This window comes from Natrix helvetica (assembly GCF_964273705.1).
Source record: "Natrix helvetica genome assembly, chromosome: 3".
NCBI classification, from domain to species: domain Eukaryota; kingdom Metazoa; phylum Chordata; class Lepidosauria; order Squamata; family Natricidae; genus Natrix; species Natrix helvetica.
In genome coordinates, this window is record NC_138549.1 from 380,537 (window position 1) to 395,958 (window position 15,422).

Here is a 15,422-nt window from a genome sequence, read left to right on the forward strand (position 1 = left end):
CTCCGCTGTCCTTCCAGCTGGCATGGCCGGCTGGACAGAGGCTGCCAGGAGGAGGAGGAGCTGCCGCCGCCAGTTGTACCCGCAAAGGTTGGACCAAAACGGGGGGGGGGGGGGTTGTTAGCCATCCCTGCTCTGGAGGATGACCAAGAAGAGGAAGCCCAGAGCATTACCTGAAATAGGCGTCCGTATTGGGGGGGGAGTGAAAATGGAACAGGCCAATCTGACAGCCCTGAGCCTCTCCGTGGTTGGGCCCTGCTGCTGTTAACCCCTGATGACAGGTATGCATAGCTGCTGCTCAGGGCATCTCAGGGTCTTAGCACGACTTCCTCACCTCATTGAATCTCCCAATCAGAGGCTGCCTCGAGGCCACGGTGGTGGTGCCGTCCATTTTGAGATAGGAGTAGTTCCTCTGCTTTAAAAACACTTCAAGGATGTGCAGCATCTGCAGCATTGAAGGGGGGGGAGGGGGAGGGGGGGAAACAAGCCCACAGGCGCCTCTGATCATGACCTCTGGCAGCACAGAGGAGAGGAAGCAAAGCACCTTCTGGCACAAAGCATGCCTCCCCCCCCCCCAGGCCTCTCGGGGGGGGGGGCATTCCCCCTTTACTCCATGGCAGGGGGGGGGGCACCGTGTCTCTGACGCTGACCTGCCTGGACTGGGTGAAGAGCAGCACACGGTGGCTCTGCTTGTGCCAGATTTTCAGCAGGGACTCCACCACTATCAGTTTCCCAGAACGTCTCCAGAAGCCGAACTGGTCTTCCTCCTTCAAGTCTTCCTCGGGGGTCCCCTTCAGAACCTTCGGTCCGCCGGAGAAGATGTCGGGGTGGTTGCACATTTTTCTTAGGGCTATCAGCCCTGGGAAGATCTGCATGGGAAACACAGGCAAGCAGAGTCCTCCTCCTCCTCTGAAGCCCCCGGCAGGCAGAGGGAGTCGCAAACCAATTTATACATCGCTATTCCGAAAAACAAGTTCTCATCGGAGCCCCGAGAGGCAGGTGGGGGTTACCTGGGGAGCTCCACAGCAGTACCCACACTTTGCCCCCAGAAGGGCAGGTCCTCCTCCGAGTAAGACCTGGGAGACAAAGTCAGCGGGGGGTGGGGGTGGGGTGGAGAATCCTGACTCCCGCAGAGGAGGCTCTGAGCAACTTCTGAACACGAAGAAACACGAAGAAACCCACCCTCAGCCTGGGAAACGGGGCCTTGCAGGTTTGTTTAAAAAGGTAAGAAGCGGGTGACAAAATTCTGTGCACTTTAAAGTACCACCTGAACGTATCTAAGAAAATGAGCATTCCAGAAAAATGCAGGTGAAAACTTACACATTTTATAGAGAGAAACAGACAATTGGAGACAACATAATGAAAGAGACCGGGAAACAGTTAAAAGTTTTAAAAGGTAGTGAAACTGCAAACCCTCTTGATGGAAACGTGTGTGCCGGAAGTAAATGAAGAAGAGCAAAGGTGGTGTTTCTGGAGGGCCCCCCCCCCAGGTCATCTAGTCGGCTTACGTGCCTAAGGCAGGACTCGAACTGGAGTCGCAGGGGCAGAACTAGTCTAGGGGCCTTAAGCACTGGAACAAACTGGCACACTACTGAGAAAAATGAGCTGCAGCTGGCAAAGGGCTCCCATCTTCTCTGGATTTGGGAGACGGGACCCTCATGCTGCAAAGGAGGAGCCGTCTCACAGTCAGTCAGCCGGCCTCTGAATTAGCAGCTCCCCCCCCCCCCCCCCCCTGGCCCTGCCGGTGATCAGCGCTTGCTTTCTCTTTCTCCCAGCCTCCAGATATGCCCATTCAGACGTCTGCCCCATAAGCGATTCCCCTTGGAGGGCCGAGGGCAGTTGTGCATCGTTGTCTCACCTCCCGGTTCCTTCCTAGAGAGGCTGTTTAAAGCAGGGGGGAACTGGAGCCCTCGGATGCCTGATCTGGGAGCTCAACCGTTCCTCCCCTGGATCCCGAGTGGAGTTTTCACCCAGGGAGGAGGGACGTCTCCTCCCTTCAGAGGCTGGGGGAGACACTCAGAGCCCCGCCAAGAGGCGAAGGAGGACGAAGGTCCCCTGCCCACGTTTCCCGCTGGAGGTTATAGGGGAGAGCAACCCAGGCAATTCATCTCCCAGGTCCGGCCTTGGAGCCCGAAGGAAAAGGGCAGAAAAGTACGCAGATCTACAGTGAATGGTGTTATAGTGTAAATGAGTTCCGTTTTCTTTTTTCCTTCAGTCGCCTGCCTCAATTTATTCTACTGCAAATGGCAATAGCGTTATCCCTTTTCCCTGGGTAACCTCTTAAATGCCTTGCTTTACTGCCTGTTACCTGCATTTCTCTATTGAGGATCTGATAGACTTCTTTGGAATCAATGAATTTTTTGTATAGTTCTTGCTGTTCAGCCGTCAAGCGACAAAATAAGACCTAGACAGAGACATCGGAGAAATGACTACACTCGCATTGTACCGTAAGCAAATATTATAGAGCAACAAAAGCACAAATGCACCTCTTCTGCCAAAGACCTGACACCGCCTGGCTTTCGTGACTGGGATCGGCCTCTCCGCAGTGCCCGTCTCCAAACCCCTCGGCTCATCCAGGAGAACCCGCAATATGTCAGGCCCATCTTGCAGAAGGAAATTCCCACCTTATCTGCAAGCGTAACTTTTAATTAACGCCAGTTTGTGAGATGAACCCCCCCTCCCCCGCCTTTGTCTGGGAGTGCCCTCCACCAAGCAATATGGCAATCTCCTACCAAGAGACGCCACGACTCTCAAATACCTCCATACACGACTTGGTCTTCGGGGCACCGGGATTTTAATTTTAACCTACGGTTTTAAACTTAACTACATTAAGTATTAGAAAACTGGGTTACAAATCGAACAGATTTCTTCTCTCCTAACGCAACTATTGATAGGCATTCACCAGGCACTCTAAATTTCCTCTGATATCTGGCAGCAGATTGTAAACCTACAGGAGAATTTAAATGAGTGAAAACAACACATCAGAAAATTGTTTTTTATGTTTTATGAAGTAAGCTACCCAGAGAAGCTGCTGAGGAGAGCAATTATAGAAATCAAACAAACAAAGACTCCGTTTTCAGGTTTCTTGGGAGGCGTTTGCAAAATAATTCATGCCGTATAATAAATAACGGTGCTGTACGTTGTAATTCAGTGTCACCTGCAAGCACAGCTCAGTATGTTTACGAGGGCGACCAGTGGGATTTTCTTCAATTAAGACTGGTTTCCAGGATTATTATCCCCTTGAACAAGGGTCAATCTGTCTGTAAGAGGTCTGATCTTAATTTATTCCCAACTTCAACGGGGGGAATGTTTTATTCTGCTAGGCCAGAATCTCCTCAAAGGTGGCATCTGACCCAATGGAAGGAAGAGGTTGTGGGTGTCCCCAGGCACTGGTCTCCTTCCAGGGATGTGAAGCTCAAAGCACTTCTTCACGTTGGCGTGTCAACAGGGAAACTGTACAAAATTAAAGATACCTGTTCATTTTTATCTGGCAAGGAGAGGCTCATCTGAACATCTGCCTTCATTCTGCGCAGCAGGTAGGGGTTAATCGTATCCCGTAAAATACAGGCACACTTGTACGCAGTTTTCACCTTTGGGGGGGGGAAAAATGCCAGTGACTTTACTAAGAGTTTCTCATACTTTTCTATTCCAGCATGGAAATGACGTGGAAGGAAGGAAGGATAAAAGAAACAGCGAAAGGTAAGAAAACAAAGGAAGAAAGTTATCTAGGGAAGTGACTCCCAGTCTTCTTTGTAGCAGCTACAAGCACAGCAATCGCCTTCTCCAACTCCTCCGCTTCTGCCTATCAAAGTTCCCTTCTTCCCATAAACTCCAACCACTAAGTCCCGAAATCAGCAATGCCTTCTCACGCCTTTTACCAACAAAAAGCGGAGAGAGGCTTTCCAGAGGGGGTTGATAGACCTACAAAGGGCCTTTCAGGGGGACCCTGCTGCTCTTTACCTGGACCGGAGAGGCGTTGGAATATCCCCCCATGGTTATGGGGACCGAGAACTGCTCCAGGAAGACAGGGAGAGTCCCCAACTTCCCTGGAAACACAAAATCAAAGAGAGACCACAGCTCCTTGAGGTGGTTTTGCAGGGGAGACCCGGACAAGATGATCCGATGAGGAGTGGAGAACTGCAACGGGAAGAGAAGAAATTGTGATGTCCCATCGAAACAAAAGACACAATTCTGCTCAAATGATGGGATACAGTGCTGTGTGAGATTAAAATGAACTGAAATCATCGCAACAGCTTTGCAGAATTGCTCCACTTAAAATGATTTTTCTTTCTGAGATTCTGTCTATTTTTCAAATACTCGCAATTCCACTGCCTCCTCTGCAATTTCATACATAGCAAATAATTTTCTCTTGATTTATAGCTTACTTGCTAAATACTCATCCTCCACTATGAAACTATGTGATCAGGCCTGATAAATCGACACTTACAGCTTGAAAATGAATGAGTACTTACCATCGGCCTCTCCTCTCCCCTGCTCTCCCTCAGGCTTGCCCCACAGAAGCCTCCCCTATCCTCTCCCCTTCTCTCCCTCAGGCTCCCCTCCAAACTCCCAGTCAGCAGGCCGGATGAGTCACACACTGGCCACGCTCAAGTGGCAGTTTGAACAGAGATCTTTTCAGGTGGGGAGGGGGAGTAGAACTCCTTAGCATCAGAGCGTGTTAATAATAAAATAAGAAATCCTAATGATCTGATTGTCATTTCGAAAAATCCTTTCTAAGTGAGCACCTAGAAGTCAAGATGAATATACGTGCCACATTTCAAGTTTGTAGGTTTTACCATTCTGGAGATTTCATGAGCTGGCGTGAGTGGTTTTTTCTTTATATATATATATATATAGATTAAAAAACTCTTTCTGAACAAAGCCACATTAGAATTAGTAGGATTGAGATTTAGACCTACCAAATTCAAAGCATTATTTTTATGTTATTTAACGAAACCATTTCCTAACATTCAAATAATCTGTACAGATACAAAATGAATTTATCACTGAATTCCCTCTGAATAAAGCAAAATATTCCTTGAAAAGGCTGGGGAAGCCAGCCGGGGTCTTCTTCTCCCTCAACCGGCCTTCCTTTTAAACATGAGGATAAATTTGTTCAATGCAAAGAAATAGCGTCATAAAGGATTTTATAGAAGTAGAGATAAGGACGGAAACCTGGTTGTTGCTGAATGTACTTTGAAAAACTTTAGTTGCAGAGATTACTAGGACTCATTCATTACACTCATTAACCTCACTAGGGAAATGAACACATCCACTTTATGTAAAAATCCCAGGGTTTCTGCTACGTCTAATCTATGGTCTCTATATTCTTTGGCTCCCAATTATGTACACGTATAATCCAGGTATGATAACAGACCTTGCTTGGACCTTAATGAATGGAGTGCTGTAGAGGGAGGAGGCCTCTCAGCCAGCAGATAACAATCCAAGGCCATCCATGCTTCCCACCTCTTTTTGTTTGTTTGTTTGTTTGTTTGTTTGTTTCAAAGAATCCTACCTGTTTGCAAGCCAGTGTAACTGCAGCCTTGGGATTCCGAATTTTATGTCCCTCGTCTAGAATCACGTAATGCCAGTTGTACCTCTGAAGGTTGTCTTGCAACAACCGAATGTAAGAATAGGAGGTTATCAAGATTCCATTGCAGGCCACAATTTCACGAATCAGTTTTACCTGCAAAAAGATGATTTTAAGATTATTAAACAGCGAAGGCTCCACAATTTTCTTGCATAGCTAAACTAACTGAACAGTTGCCCCGTGTTAAATTAGAAACAAAGCGAGATCTTAAAAAAGAACAAGGATGACATTATGGCAATGACAGCACGTGGACCATAAGTCACAGGGAACATGATCGACTTTTCTAAATGAAATGTCAAATGTAGACGTCAGAGGCAATCGTCCAAGGGTGACACCCAGCAGGCTCCCCATGTTACCTTCAGCTAGGGTTGGGCGATGGATTACACATTGCACAAAGGCATACGCTGTGGTTTCAAGCCACAACTGAAAGAAGTGCGAAGAAAATCCAGCAAGAGAAGGAAAGAGGATGCCACACACACAAGATGACGCCCGGGGCATTTTACCGCTGTTTAGCGTGGCGTGCCTCATCTATCGAGCGATGGACAGATGGCCTTACATGGCAGAGGCTGGTGAAGAAGCCAACAAAGGAAAGACTTCTGGGAAAACAGAAATCTCAATTTACAAGTAATTCTCAGGCACAGAAGAAAACCAGAGCTGTCAATGGAGCAGAAAATGGTCCATTTGTGAGGCCCAATTTAAGAGAGCTGTAAATGTGCATTCACTTATTTGCCAGTTAAAGACAAATCTGTACCTCTATGGACGCACAAGCGTATACAATGCACACACAGGCAGAGCTTTCCACGAATGGCTGCTGCCATCATCGTAGGTTGTATGTTTGCTGACCTTAAGTGAACGGGGCCAGAAATATCGGGAGAAGGGAATTAACTTTGCCCAACTTCCAAGTCAAGGAGGAGCCAATTACAGGAAAACTCCCCTTATGAGGGCAGCTAAGGGCTCTTTACCTCTCAGAAACTTCCTGGCCGTGTTAACAGGAAGGTCCCGACCAGCCATTCCGTAAAACAAAGCCCTCTGCAAATCAGTCCGAGCTGCCTGGTTGCGTTGAGGGGGGCATCTTCGGCTTCTTCCCTCTCTTCCTTCCCCACCCACAAAGGAGAACCAGTTGGATTCTCCCTTAGCAGATGAGGTGGCAAGAGGCAGGCAAAGCAGGACTTAATGCACTAGAGACAGGCAGTCCCTGACTTATAACAGTTCGTTTAGTGACGGTGCAACAGCACTGAAAAAAGGGACCGATGACCTACGTTCCCTCTAAGCTGCGCGGCTGCGCTAGCGCGCACTTGAAAAGCAAACGCCGCGCAGTAGCTTCCAACTTCCGCGCAGTGTTTTTTAGCATGATGAATCCAGAGCCAAATCCTCAGCTCTGCCAGCTGCCTTCCTCCCCCGAAACGTAACTACCCAGCCGGGGAGAGCAACGAAGCCGAAATGATACCATTCAATTCAGGACCAAGAGGAATCAACAAGCTGGGCAGGTAACCCCCCCACCCCACCTGCCGCCGCCACCACCGACAGCAACCCCTGTCTCCGTTCAAGCTTGTCGCGGAGTGGCTGCCAGTTCTGTCTTTCAGCAGGCCCAGCCAATCACCGCATGAGCAACTTAAAGGCGGTCATGAATAATAAGTGTCTCCCGGGCCCTCGGGGATAGACTCGGCCTCCGCACCAGGACTGCTTTTAAAGCTCTGAGCGTGTAAGGCAGGCAGCGAGTCCGCAAATTGTTTTCCTGAAAATAATCTCCACTTAACGGAGAGGGGCTTCCTTGTGATAACTGTGAACAGGACCACCGGCCCCGAAGGGCTGCTGGAAGCACATTAGAGCACTCTGCCTTTGGGGAAGCGGTTGGATTTCAGGTTACCGATCGGTCTGTTGCACATATCTATTGGAAAGTATAGGCGCGTAACACACACACACACACACATTTAGTCTGGGAGGGGATTTCTTTCTGTTTGATTCTGAAAGTGTAGGGTCATATACCTCTTTCCCTTATCTATCAGGGGAAGGCTTTGCTGACACTTGCATGCTGTCATTATCTATTTTCTTTTTAAATGCTTTGAATTAGTCTTCTGTTTTTTTTACCAATGGCACCAGAGAAGAAAGGGATAATTTTCAGGAAACAGAAAACTGACCTAATGTATTGGTTTGCCTCTTTTATGCATCTTTGTCTGAAAGTCTGAAAATTAGTACTTACAAATCAACATTTCATCACACATTCCATGCATTATTATATCATTTGCGTATGAAAAGGCTGTATATTAAATGAGCCATTTAATATATTGAAAACCAACTTTATTTTCTGTTGGTTCATCCTCTCAAAGGTGACTGATCAGATTTCTTTAGCAAGTTCAAATTGGCTAACCTCCATGTAGTTTGTTTTGGCAGTTTGTTCTACTAGTTTTGGGGGGATCGGCCATGGTCAGCTAGGTGATACCATCCATAGTATTGATACAGCAAATGGTTCCAGTTCTTGGATCATCATATAAAAACAAATGGTTAAATATATTTTACAGCCAGCCAATATATAAATGTTGTATACATGCAACTCAATAAATAATAGGTTTGTTTCTTTATGTACCCCAATTGCTAATCTACATCAATTGGTAATTTATTCATCACTTGCTAATATCACTGCAGACTATTGGATAGTAAGGGGGAAAGTATGAAGCATATAAAGTAATTCATAGTATGAAAATGTGGATAGATCCTTTTCCCATAGAGAGTCATCCATTGAACTTGAATACAAGTAGTCCTCAACTTACTATATATATTACATAGTCATATATTATATAACAGTTTTAATTAAGCGGGTATCTTGAATAAACATAACTTTGAATTTCAAATAACACTGATTTTGTTGTTGTCTTGGGTGACATCTGTGAAAAAAATTCAGGTGCTCAGGCATGAAAATGTGCCGCTCAAACACTCTACTTTTCCGCTCACACTGAAAAAAAATTAGAGGGAACATTGCCAATGACCATTTTTACAGTTGCAGCTGCTGCAGCCTCCCCAGAGTCACGTGATCAAAATTCAGGCTCTTGGTAACTGGCCGGATTCACTTACCAACCATGTCCCTAACAACTGCAGTGCCTCACTTAACAACTGTGGCAAGAAAGGTCGTAAAATGGGACAAAACTGACTTAATAACAGAAACGGTGGACTCAATTTGTAAGTCAAGGAGTAAGTGGTCTAAACATAAAGATGGATGAAAATGCAGATACCACTACGTGTATGCACTGGGAGGGATTCTAGAGACCATCTAGTCTGACCCTCTCAATGGCAGTACCCACTAGTACGCCATCCTTAAGAAAAGGCCCTCCAGCCATTTAGACACCATACTTGCATCTTCTGCTACCAATACTCTTGAAGGCAACGCAGGACAATTTGCAGTCTGCGCCCTCCCAAAAACACAACATTTTAAATAAAAGCAGGGGATTTGCTGAAATCCTCCCCACTGAATGGGTTCTCTCTGAATCCGTCACCTGCTGCAGGGGACACAGATCAGCTTTATTTATTTCTTGCTCCTCCTCCAGAGCAGCACCAGCTCTGTGAATCATGGCCTTTCCAGAGGACGACCCCGAGTGCCGGCCAATGAAGGAAGGCCCGTCCCCCACCAGCCGCGTTCTGGGCAGCCAGTCTCCCCTCCCCAGGCCCCTAATTCAGGGGAGAGAAAGGGGGCCCTTCCAAGCCCTCCCTATCTTGCTATCCTGGTCTCTGGCAGAAGCCACTGAAATCTCTGCTCAGACCTCAGAACAAACCATCTGAGGCGAGTTCAAATTAAAAGCTTGTAAAATGCGTAACCTCGCCTAGATTTTGCAATTAATAGGGCATTGTCTGCAATTATCCCGACTCGGAGAGAGAAGGCGGCTGCACCGTTGTCATGAAAAGATGTTCTGCGGAAGGGCGGCTGTTCTCCTCGCAGAGGCTCCGGAGACCAAACCCTCCTAGAGGGCAATCAGAGCGGAGGTAGGAAACAACATCCATAAATCACACTGTCAGCGCAGGAGGAGGAGGAGGAGGGAAGAGGAGCAGCCCGGACGGCCCAGGAAGGCCGCTCACGGCAGGCAGGCAGGCAGGCGCAGCACAGCCGAGGCCCAGGGCTCCAGCTTTTACTCAAGCTGTAATTAATTAAAATTTCCTTCAAGCCAAAACTTTATTAAACAAGGAGTTGTGCTGACAATGAAGGAAAAGTCGGGGAGGCAATTCATCACGGCCACTTCTCCACTTCAGCTTAAGGTGATGTAAAACTCCCCATAAATCTCTCCAATCCTGGAAAGGGAGAGCGCTCCCGGGGCTCCCCCAGGCGTTCCCGGCCTCTCTCCCCCTTTTCTGCCCCTCCTTTAAGGGAAGTTCAGTTCTGCCAGGTTCATTTCTTCATTCAAGGTCGCTCCACAACGGTTGCAATGCCCATCAGAGGGAAGGCAGGCAGGACCCTCCCAAGGAAAAGGGAAGACCCATCCCCTCAAACCTTCAGCATCCATCAAACAGTCACTAAGTGGGGACCGGTCGCTAAGTGAGGACTACCATTAAAATTCTGACTATTATTAATACACTGGATGTTCAGGGACCATTGTCAATACAGGCGCTTAAAGCTATAAGATGCATAAGAAAATACTGCAGTAGAGGAATATTTTGGACCTCTGAATCTACAGAAATCTAATATCATTTGATAATCCCAATTAAAATGCTCTCTACATCTGCTTGACCAACTTCCTTAATATTATTATCTTGATTTGATTTAGTTCTAATGGAACTTTTTTTAAAAAAATGTTGAATATCCTGTTCTTGCATTTTCTTCCCAAATATGAAACTTGTGCCTTTTTCACTGGACATCTGGAAGAGAGCTGGGAAGGAGCTATCCCCAAATGCCTGCAACAAGGTCTCAGGGGGCAGCCCAAGGAGGGGGGGCTGACTGGCCCTGAAAGCAGAATGGCCGAAGCAAAAGGGACACATTTCAAAACGGTGGAAAGGCCCAAACGTTTTGTGTAGCCTCCGAGGGCTGTGAAATTGAAACCAAAGAGTCCAAGCGATGTCCCCTCCGCAAACGTGAGTGGGGAGCGAAGTGGGAGACGGATAAAAGCCGTCCCTGCTAGCCTGGCTTAGGCCGTCTGGGCAGTGAGCTCTTCTCCACGGCCTCCTGGGACATTAGGCAGCCCACCCAAACGGCCAGCCCCACACCTCCAGGTCAGAGGGCTATGACTTTACACCTTCCCCCTTGGAAAAAAGTGACCACTTATGGTGGTTAATATTCACAAGCAGCGTCCAGGAATGACGACACAATATTTGAAATGAGGAGGAACTGCTGGGATATTTAATAAAGGCAAGGGGAGCTCGGGAGGATGAAGAAAAAGCAGGTACCTTTTTGTCAGCGTAGGAGCCCGTCTCGTGTAAAACTGCAACTCTAAAGGGCGGCCACCAGGCGTGGAACTCCTTCACCCACTGATGCATGACGGTGGTTGGACACACGATCACGGTGGGGCCCAGCCCTTTGTGCCTGGGGCAGACAGGAGGAAGGAAGGCAAGGGTTGAGAAAGGCCTCCGCCGCCTCCGCTAAAAGGTTGAATGACCACTTGGGTGTACTAGAAGGAAAGGATGATGATGATGATGATCTCCTTATGACGTTGGTCAGAGACAGAGGGAGCTCTGATGGTGCTTTCTTTCACTCAATGTTTTAGGGGAAGGAAACACTCGTGAAAAGCTCCGATGCCCCTCCGTCTCCTGAAAGTCCCCCCTGAAGGACAGCAGGCCTTCCCACAGAGAAAGCTGCGGCTGAGCCTGTTTTTCTCAACCGCAGCAGCTGCCGCTTGGCCCTTGGAAGAGGAATGCAGGCAGGGGAGGCTCAGTCCTCCATCACAGAAGGAGCATCCCTGAGGGTCACCTCAGAAGGGCTTTTTTCTTCCAAAGGCAACTGGGCCGTTCTTTTCCCTTGAGGAGGAAGAAGAAAACATTTTGCTTCTCGTCCAAGAAGCTTCACCAGTTCTTCATCAGGTGAAAAACAAAACTCCTTGCTCTTCTTCCTCAAGGGGGGAAAAAAAGACACCAGTCCAGTTGCCTTTGGGAGAATTAAAAACACCTCTGAGACAGCTAAATGACCCGGATGGCTGAGGGTCTCCACAGGCACCCAATGAGAAGACCCTCCAGAACGAATACAGTTCCTGGGAAGAGAGCCAGAGCAGGCCAGGGGCCCAGGGGGAAAGCCTGCCTGCCTTCCTGGATCTTGCTCCCCATCCTACTCCTGGGGGTCAAGGGTAGAGATCCCCAAGCTTTACACTTTGTGCTGCACTGCCATTTGCTGAAATCCCCCGGGAGGGAGGTGGAACCGCTCAGGGCGGAGACCCTCATCCCAAAGCCTGACTGTGACTGGCAGCCGGGGTGGGGGGGAAGGGGGGGAGGGGATTGGGCCTGGGGAGCAGAGGTCATGCGGAGGGCGGATCTCTCGGCTGCCAGGTATTCGGGACCCTTTTTGTGAATGGAAGCTGAAAGATATCAAAGCCCTAAAACTGGAAAGAGGAGGCTAAGATCCAATCCCCGTCCAGCCAATGAATCGAAATTAAACCATCCCCAACAAAGAGCCTTCCAGGCCCTGCTTAAGGGCCTGAAGGAAGAGGGAGTCGGTCCCAGGCTCAGGGAATTGGTTCCACAAACGGTGTTCCCTCTCAGGGAATGCTCAAATCCACCCGCAACAGAATTGGGAGAAGAGGCGGCACTTCAGCGTCTGAGGGAGCCCAGCAGCCCTTCCTCCGTTAGAGCAAAGGGAGGGATCCCCAGATCGCCATATACACAGCTCGTATCATAGGGGCTACAATGAGACTTAAAGACTGAGAAATGGAGAAAATGACACCCTGCTCATCTGGGGTGGAGAAAACAAGTTTCAGGGCCTGTAAAAGCTCTGGGACTGGAGGCTGCTTTTTTTTTAAAGAAATTTTTAAGATGAATTTCTCTTCTCAAAACTTGCTGCAGTTTTTTTTTCAATTCCATGCTAAGATATGATGCTTGCAATTTGGCAAAATACTAAATGTGTAGTTAAGACTATGACGCAACAGTCACTATTTCTTCCCCTGGGTGGAAACCAGGCTTCTATTTATGCAAATTATAATTGAGTTTGTTCTCTATTTTCGTTTTATTATCCAAGTCACATCAGACACTGTTTGTGTCCCACAACGGCAACTTGCTTATCCAGCCATCTATCCTCCCCGCAAAACGACGGTTGACTTACCTGAACGGTCCTTCTTTGTGCGCTGTGAGGAGAATCCAAGCATGGGGTTAACTTTGTCCTTTAGCCTAGAGACTGAGTTATGAAATTGTTGACCACCCCTCCTCTGACTGGAAGAGTTCAGTTTTGTACGAAGGCTCAGCACGAACTAAGAGATGTAGACTTTGATGTCAGGTCATAATATAACAGAAATAGTCCAGAATTGAAACAGTCCGATCCTCAAGTCAAACTCCGAACAGGGCAGACCGGAAATACCAGTCCCAAAGCTCCCTGGACCAGCCGAAGCGAGGGAGGATTCTCCTCGCAGCGCACATAGGAGGACCGTTCAGGTAAGTCAATCCAAGCATGGGACACGCCAAAGCAATGACGCTCAAGGGCGGGAGCCAGGCTGGTCAGGGGTCTGAGATGCCGATAGAACCCTCTGAAGGACCCGCCGCCCAAATGAGGCCTCAGCCGAGGCAAACACGTCTAACTTATAAATGTCTGACAAAGGGCGACGGGGATGACCAGGTCGCCACCCTACAAATCTCCTCCACCGAGGCTTGAGTGGCCCAGGCTGCCGAGGTGGCTGCACTCCTGGTGGAATGAGGAGTGATGCGCCTGGGTACAAGTCTAGACTGGGTCTCGTAGGCAAGGGCAACGCGTGCTTTCAGCCAACGTCCGATAGTGTTGGAGGACACCTTCTGGCCCATGGTTGATGGCTGAAAGGAAACGAATAAAGCTTCCGACCTTCTAAATGAAGCGGTTCGTTTCACATAACGACGGAGTGCCCTGCGAACGTCAAGTCGGTGCCATTGTCTCTCTCTCTCGGGTGTGAAGGTCACGGACAGAAGTCCGGGAGAATGATCTCCTGCGCCTGGTGAAACCACGAGTTGGCCTTGGGGAGGAATGTTGGGTCCAGCCGAAAGACCACCCTGTTTGGTTGGAAAATACAGGGCTGCCAGCTCCGATACCCTATGAGCTGAAGTAATGGCTACGAGGAAAACAGTTTTAAGAATCAACAATCTGAGACTAACTGTGCAGAGAGGCTCGAAGGGCTTTGAGGTGAGAGCCTGAAGTACCACTGTCAAGTCCCGCGTGGGATAGCGATGGACGACCGGGGGCTTAAGGTTTGATGCCCCTTTGAGAAAGGACCATACCCGCGAATGTTGAGTCAGGGAGCGTCCGTGACTGCCGACAATGACCGTCAAAAGAGCTGCAATCTGGCGGCATAGAGTATTGGGAGTAAGTCCTTTATCCATACCCGTCTGCAAAAACTCGAGTACTTGCGGCACTAAAGCCGAGACAGGGTTAACATTGGCTCTGCGGGCCCACCCACAGAAGGCCCTCCAGGTGGCCTTGTAAATTCTCGTTGTGGACGGATGCCGAGCTGCCTAGATCATTTTGATGACCTTGATAGAAAACTTTTGTTTCATCAAGATATCCCTCTCAAGTGCCACTCGGCTAATTGTAAAACTTGGGGGCTCGGATGATATAGCGCCCCCTGTGAGAGGGATATGTGATCGTCCGGAATTCTCCAAGGGCAGGATATTTATTTATTTATTTATTTATTTATTTGAACTTATTAGTCGCCCCCTCTCCCCACAGGGACTTGGGGCGACGTACAAAAGCAACAATCAAAACAGTATCATATAGAGGAGGTAAAAATAAATAAATAAATTACAGTGCTTAGAAAAAGTTAAAACCCCAATAACATTAAAAATTTAAAAACTAAAATTAACAGTTAAAAAATGACCAAGGGGTGGAGAAGCTGTAGAGTTATGCCAGGCCGGCTAGTCGAGACAGGTAGGTCTTCAGTTTCATACGGAAGGAGCGGAGGTCGGTTGTTGTCCTAATGTCTGGGGGGAGGTCATTCCAAAGGGTAGGGCCCACCACAGAGAAGGCCCTACTCCTGGGCACTGCCCTCTGACACTCTCTGGAGGACGGCACCCGGAGGAGTCCCTCTCTGTGTGAGCGAATGGGTCGCAGGGATGTATGGGGCAGGACACGATCCCGCAGATAACTAGGCCCTGTGCCATGGAGCGCTTTGAAGATGGTGACTAACACCTTGAAGCGCACCCGGTAGGCCACAGGAAGCCAGTGCAGCTCGCGCAGGAGAGGTGTTATATGGGAGAACCTCGATCTCCCCATAATTACCCGCGCGGCTGCATTCTGGACCAACTGCAGTCTCCGGGTGCACCTCAAGGGGAGCCCCATGTAGAGAGCATTACAGTAGTCCAGGCAAGACGTCACCAGCGCGTGACTGACTGTGCGCAAGGCCTCCCGGTCCAAAAGGGGTCGCAATTGGCGCACCAGGCGAACCTGGTGGAACGCCCCCCTTGCCATGGCTGCCACATGATCTTCCATAGCCAGCCGGGCATCAAGGAGGACGCCCAAATTGCGCGCCCGTTCCACCGGGGCTAATTGCTCATCCCCGATGGCCAGCGATGGAATGTGCTGGTTGAACCGGGAAGCCGGAAGCCACAGCCACTCTGTCTTGGAGGGGTTGAGCTTGAGCCTGTTGTCACCCATCCAGACCCGTACGGCTTCCAGACACCGGGACATCACTTCGACGGCCTCGTTGGGGTGGTTTGGGGTGGAAATATACAGCTGAGTGTCATCAGCGTACAGATGGTA

General features: G+C 48.8%; 1 protein-coding gene across 2 annotated transcripts in view; it reads right to left on the reverse strand.

Moving 5' to 3' along the window:
* Positions 1-15,422, reverse strand: part of ERCC6 (ERCC excision repair 6, chromatin remodeling factor) — a 49,401-nt gene that overhangs the window by 14,853 nt on the left and 19,126 nt on the right. For both annotated transcript variants that reach the window (XM_081948418.1, XM_081948419.1), the window contains exons 8-14: positions 10,952-11,087; positions 5,513-5,683; positions 3,958-4,134; positions 3,471-3,587; positions 2,306-2,401; positions 648-866; positions 332-442 (exon numbers count right to left, since the gene is read on the reverse strand). In XM_081948418.1, the coding sequence (XP_081804544.1) occupies positions 332-442; positions 648-866; positions 2,306-2,401; positions 3,471-3,587; positions 3,958-4,134; positions 5,513-5,683; positions 10,952-11,087 (1,027 nt within the window). The remainder of the gene's footprint in view (positions 1-331; positions 443-647; positions 867-2,305; positions 2,402-3,470; positions 3,588-3,957; positions 4,135-5,512; positions 5,684-10,951; positions 11,088-15,422) is intronic.